A 6862-nucleotide genomic window follows, 5' to 3' on the forward strand; every position below is an offset into this window, starting at 1 on the left:
AATCTTATGAGAAAGTAGAAAAAGATAAAGACAGAGAGAGGGAGAGGGGGGAAATAATAAATTGATCACCCAATTAAAAAAATTTTTATTTTTTCACGTTTGGCGCATACAACGTATAAAAATTCCGCGAGATTTAGTTAACACAACCGTTTAAATATCAGGGAAGGAAGGAAGAGGGGAAATGGGAAATCCTTAAAAAGGGGAGGGGGTAAAGAACAAAAGAAAGATTTCGCGGTGGTGTGAGAGAGAAAGAGAAAGACTTTAAACGGCTTACGGGGGACCAATTATCCGATTCGAATATAAAATTTTGATGACCGAATAACATTAATTTTTTTTTTTCCCCCTGCTTTCTATTGATTGCGAAACGTTTCAAAAGAGAAAGAGAGACAGATGGGAAGAGAGAGAGAGAGAGAGAGAAAGTACATTAACGTTTTACTTTACACAAAATTAACTTACTTATAGTTAGAACTCATTAAAATTATCGGTTATTACACGAGAATGTATATAAAGCAATAAATGTGATACGTATTAGTTTTTTTTTTTTTGCTTCTAGTTAATTTTTTTTTTTTTTTTTGCTTCCAGTAATTTTTTTGCTTTTTTTTTTCCTAAAAACTTGGAAAACATTTTTTTTTTATTTTTTCAAAAAAAAATTTTTTTTAATAATAAAAGTTTATCTACTATCGGATGCTGCTGCTGGTACATTTTTTTCTTTTTTTTTTAATGGAGTTCGTTCGATTTTTTTAAAAACTTTTTTAATTTAATTACGATATTTAATATTAAAAAAAAAGAAATGGAGGGGAGTGATAGGGAAGGGGAAAAGGGTGGAGTGGGGAAATTTGCCACATTTGCTTAAACATGTTTTTATAGCTTTTTTTCTTTTTTTTGGGGGGGGGAAGGAAGGAAAGAAAAAAAATTTTGTTTTGTTTTGTTTTTTTTAATATTATTTTTTAAATTTCTTTTTGAAGATGAGAAGGGGAGAGAGAGGGAAGGAGAGAGAGAGAGAGAGAGAGAGGGAGAACAATGGATGACCGGAAAAAGAGATTTTTATAATTAAAAAAATTTTTAAATAGTATATATATGTGTGTGTGTTTATATTTTTTTTCGGGGGACTCTCGAGATTCGAATTACCCCCCCCCCCCAGTTTTTTTTTATTAAAAAAAAGGGGGTGGAAAGGGAAAGAAAAAAAGAAAGGATTGAAAATAAAAACGTTTTTTTTTTTTTGCGGTTGAAAATTTTTTTTCGGGTGGGAGAAGGGGCGGGGGTAAGGAAGGAAGAGAGAGAGAGAGAGAAAATGGAAGAATATTAAAAATATTTAATGAACTATATAAAATTCTTATGAATATCGGGTTTGGAAAATTTATTGAGCTATAAATAAGAAGAAGAAAAGGAAGAGAAGGAAAATTTTTTTTTTTTTATCGTGCACGTGTGAATATGCGTATGTGTGAGTATGCGAGTGCGTGTGCGCGTGTAGGAATTTTTCTATTTTTTTTTGCCATAATTCACGGGCGCGATTATAATATAAACTTTTTATTATGTGGGATTCGTGACCGTAAATTTATTTATTTTATTTATTTTTTTTATTTTTGCGCGGTGTGTTTATTAAAGAATATGACGTCATCACTTTTTAAATAATCGGGAGAAATCTCTCTCTTTCTAGAATGCTTCCCTTTTTATTATTATTATTATTTTCAAAGTTTAATGACGTCGAATGGTTGTTTTGTAGATGCTTTCGTTCCTGTTGTTGTTTTTTTATTTTTCCTCTCTCTCTCTCACACACACAAATCATCTTGTTAGTCGTGTTAATTTAAAGCGTTAACGTTACTTTTATTTATGGAAAACGTTATTATTATTATTATCATTATTATTATTATTATTATTATTATTATTATTATTATTAATTTATCGTAATTTTTATTGTTTTTGTTTTATTACGTTGGAGTAAAAGAAAAAATTTTATTTTTATTTTTTTAAAAAAATATGTATTTCACGTAGAAATAAGGTATTACTTCCTTTATCTTTCTTCCCTCCCCTCTTCCTCTCCCCTTGTCGATTTCTCTAGAGAAAAAGGGAGAAAGGGGGGAAAAAAGGAAGAAATAATAATAAGAAAATTAGCGGGAAGAAAGACAAAAAATTTTAATATTTTTTTTTGTTTTTTTTTTTTTTGTGTTTGTAAATTTTGTGAGGTCGACGGAAGGTAAACATAAAAAACAAGTTTATCTTATAATAAATGAGAACGACGGTTTCGGAAAATAGTAAATAAATCAAGCTGACGCGCTCTACCCCCACTCTAGGTTGTTGTTGTTGGTTGTTGGTTCAGTCAGTAATAAGTTTACTTACTTTGAATTTTAAATTAGGAAAATAACAAACAAATAACTCAGGAATGTGAAAAATAGAAAAAAAGAAGGAAAGGTGACGGTTGAAGGGGGAGGAGGAGAGAGAAGGGAAGGGGAGGTGGGAGGGAAAGAAGAAAAAAAGAAAAGTTTTTTCTTCTTTCCTCTTTTTTCTTCTTTGAAGAAGTTGTAGTGGTAGCAACAGCAGAAGAAACAGAAGATGTGATAGTTTGAAAATAGTACAAAGGCGTGCGTGTGTGTTTGTGTTTGTGTGTGTGTGCGTGTGCGTGTGAACGAATGAATGCAAGGATGGAAAAAATTTTTCTCCCCATTTTTCGAGTCTTTTTCTTCACCTTCAAAGTGTGGATGGATTCCTACTGAAGAATGAAAAGAATTTTCCAAAGAAAAGTCAAGTTTTTCCATCCTAAAATTTGTTTCTTTAAATAACCACAAAAGAGAAAAGCAAAACTTTTTGTGTTCCGAGTTTTCTCTCTCTCTCTCTCTCTTTTTCTCTCTTTTATTTTTTATTTTCTTTTAGCTGCCACAAACGAGAAGGGAAAAAAAAAAAAAATTTGTTGGCTCTTTTATTTTTGTCGTGTTTTGGACATTCGCTAATTAAAATATTCTAGATCAAAATGGAAAAAAAAGAAAAAAAAACAAAAGAGACAAGAGAGAAAATAATTTAGGTAAAAGGTGAAAAACAAAAAAAAAAAAAGTTGGGGTGGAGTTTTTCTCTTTTCCTTTTTTTAAATCGACCGAATTAACAATCGTCGTCCTCGTCGTCGTCGGTCTCGTCTTTGTTTACGATTTTGTCGTGGCATTAGAAAAAATTTAATTTTCAAATATTAAATGAAAAAAAATTTAAAAAATTTAAATTGTTTTGTCCCTTTTTCAATTCGTGCAATCGTCATTATTATTATTATTATTTAATAAACAACATGCAAAGAGGGGGAAAAGGATAGTTTTGTTCTTTTTTTTTGGGGGGAAAGGGAAAGGGCGAGGGAAAAATAAAAACAAGAATAAATTAAACGTTTGTTTGTTTATTTTACGTTAAATTTTGCGGTGAAAGGTTTTTTTTTTCTCCCAAGTTGATTATGGTTTGTTTTTTGGGGGGGAGGGGAGGGAGGGTGAAAATGAAATTTTCTCTCGTAAAATAAATTATTCTATAAATTTTTCTCCATCTTTTCTTACGATTTTCACGTTTACATATTTTTTCTAAATTTGTTATTCGCGTACGCACAATTACGCAGTCAAAAACGTTTTTGAAAATTTGATGAGAAAGAAAAAGAAGAGAAGAAGAAGAAAAGAAAATAATTCGCGGAAAACCTTTTCCTCCATTTTTTTTTTTTTTTTTTTTTTTTTTTTATTAAATGAGAAAATTGAACTTCTTTATTGCGCCGTTAATTTTAATTATAATATTTTTTTTTTTTTTTTTTCACGTTGATTTAATTTTACGGTTGTTGTTGTTGTTGTTATAGTGTTCGGTAGTTGTCGGTTTACTACTACAATTAATTAATTAATTAAATAATTTCTGTCTCTCTCTCTTTCTCTCTCCATCTTTTTTTTTTATGCGAAGTCGTAACTATTAATTATCGAAATGAAAATTACACGGTTTTTCTGTTAATAATAATAATAATCAACTTGTTTTTTTTTGGTCTCGCGTTAACTACGTTCGGGTACTGGAATTAATTTTTTTTTCCATCTCTTTCCTTTTCTTTCTTTCTTTCTTCCGGTTTTTGTATTTTTTTCTTATTCGTTAAAATGTTGTTTGCATGGAAATAAACGAATTGATTTTTGTTTTTTCAGATATTCAAGAATTTTACGAACTAACATTACTCGACGATACGAAATCGATTCAGCAAAAAACTGCGGAAACGATACGAATAGCGAATAAATGGGAAGCTAACGAAGGACCCATAACGACTACATTTAAAAATGACGTCGTAAGTTTTTTTTTCCTTTTTTTCCTTTTTTTATCGATTGTTCTAGAAAAAAGAGAAGAAGAAGAGTTTAGCATGGCCGGTGCTTTTAAAAAGGGAATTTTTTTTTTTTAAATAAAAACGCGAGGATGTTTATTCGAATAAGGGTGGTCTCGTTAGTAATCAGGGAAAGGAAAACACGACGATGGCGATGACGACGATGACGATGACGACGATGATGGTGGTGATGATGACGGTGATGACGATGATGATGACAACGACGATGACGATGATGATGATGATGGTAGTGTGCGAATAACGAAAGAAAGGAAGAAAGAAGAGAAAAAGAAAACAAATCAAAAAAAAAAGGAAAAAGATTTTATGATTTGTTTAAATGATAAAACGAAAATCGTTTTTATCCGCACAAATCGTAAAGTTTTAAACCGAAACGGAAATAGTAATAATAATAATGATACTGATGATAAGGGGGGGGGGGAAAGATACGCGAAACAAGTCGAAAATATTTTTGCAAGAGAATGAAAGGAAAAATTGAAATGACCAAAGAATTAGCCTCATGGAAAAAATGAAAAAAAAAAAAAAAAAAAAAAAATTTATTAAAAATGATGACGACAACAACAAAGGAAAATCGGAAAAGAAAAAACAAAAAGAAAAAATTTCGTGACCGGAAAGGGAAATGAAAGAATAAAAAAAAAAAAAAATTGTTAATTAAAGTACGAGAGAAAAAAAAAAAAACAAGATAAAAGATGGTTTTATCGATTAACGAAAATAAGGAATGGAAGAAAAAAAAGTAATCATCATTATCATCATCAATGCTTTAGAATTTCGAATGATGATAATAATAATAATAATTTAAAAGTTATCGAAGCGAAAATAATAATAATAATAATGATTATTATTACGAAGAAATTCGAAAAAAAGAAAAATCGAATGAAATTTTATATTCGAAAACGTTTTCGTCGTGGGAAAAATGAAATTGTAATAAAAAAAAAAAAAGAAAAAGAAAAATTTGAATTTGAACCAATCGGAGACACGTTTCCGGTATGGAAAATGGCGGGAAAAAAAAATGATAATGGCCGACGGTCGCGTGAAATCGTTGGAATATTTTTAACGATTTTTTTTTTTTTTTTTAAACTGTTTGCTTTACGTGAAAATGTTCTTTATCAGGAGGTTTCTGCGTGAGTAGTGAGTGCGTAGGAGGTGTGAGAGAGTGAGAGAGAGAGATGGAAAATGGGGTAAGGAGTAGAGATAAAGAGAGAGGGGGGGCGGGTTCGGTGTGAGGTTTGGTAGGATTTTTAATAATTGTCGTTGTGTACGTACGTACGTAATTCGATGTTAGAATTTTAAAACGTTTATTTACTATGTTTAAATTTTTTTTTTTCTTCTGCTTATTTTTATTTTCTTCTGCTTTTTAATTAACCCGGGAATTTGAATTAATTTAAATTTAATTTTAAATTTCTAAATTTTTTTTTTTTTTTCTTTCTTTCTGTGTGTGTTTCTACGTGTTTTTTTTTTTTTTTTTTTTTAAAAAAAAAAAAAGTAAAAATGTCAGCATGAATTTTAATTAAGGCGAGAGTGGGGGAAAAAAGAGGGGAAGAGATGGGGAGGGAGTAGTGGGAGGAAAGGGGGAAGAAAAACAAAGCGGTCGTGTTTTATTTTATTTTATTTTTTTTTTTGTAAAAACGACCGATCTGATAAATTATGGAAAAATTTTTATTTTTATTTTTTCTTCAAAATAACGAGAAGAGAAATGTTTCTCTCTCTCTTTCTCACTCTATCCTTTTTCTTAAACTTTGACCGTAATCAATTTATTACTATTATTATTTTTCCACGTCAAAATTTTTTGTATTTTTTTATTTTTTTTCAGTCGGCTGGAAAAAAAAATTAAAAATTTTTTTTTTTTTTTTGTTATTTATTCACCTCCAAAAACGTTTGATATAAATCAATGCGATAATAATAATAATAATAATAATAATAATAATAATAATAATAATAATAGTAATAATAATAATAATAATAATAATAATAATAAGAAGAAGGAGGGCGCTGGTGTTCCATGGTTGACAAGCCTTTTTGTCATATCGTTTTCTTTAATTAATTTTAATAGTTTTTTTTTAGGGTTTATTTATAAGTTATATATCAAAAGTTTTGTAATTTAATCTAGTTTACAGTGATATAATTAGTTTTTTAAATTATTTAGTAATAACTGTATTATCTCAAGTTTAAATTTACAAATTGTTCAACGATTCCATGTGACAAAAGGAAGCGTGGGCAATAAAAAACCTTAGAAGGCACCTTAGTACATATAAGTTAAACGGATAAGTACCTCATTTTAAGACTTAAATTTCAATTGTAAAACGTTAGGCTAACAAAGAAATTGAACACATAACCAAAAAATTTTTTTATTTTTATTTTTTTTTTATATTTCTTTGGTTAATTATAAGTGATTTGACTATTTATATCTTTATCTTATTTAACAAAATAAGAATTAAAATATTTTTACAATAATATAGGTTGATACATGATTTTTTCAGGGTGTAATTTCTATACCCCTATTGTTAAGTGTTAACTTGTGATTGTATGTTATTTTAGCCT

The 6862-nt window shown here is 29.0% G+C and overlaps 1 protein-coding gene across 1 annotated transcript in view; it reads left to right on the top strand.

Annotated features, from left to right (window-relative positions):
* Positions 1-4344, top strand: part of Phum_PHUM577940 (uncharacterized protein) — a gene marked incomplete at both ends in the record, with an annotated part of 53420 nt that extends 49076 nt beyond the window's left edge. Inside the window, 2 exons of the mRNA XM_002432196.1 lie at positions 4137-4273; positions 4327-4344. Of these exons, the coding sequence (XP_002432241.1) occupies positions 4137-4273; positions 4327-4344 (155 nt within the window). The remainder of the gene's footprint in view (positions 1-4136; positions 4274-4326) is intronic.
* Positions 4345-6862: the final 2518 nt, after the last annotated feature.

This window comes from Pediculus humanus, genomic scaffold (genome assembly GCF_000006295.1).
Source record: "Pediculus humanus corporis 1103172108307 genomic scaffold, whole genome shotgun sequence".
Classification (NCBI taxonomy): Eukaryota; Metazoa; Arthropoda; class Insecta; order Psocodea; family Pediculidae; genus Pediculus; species Pediculus humanus.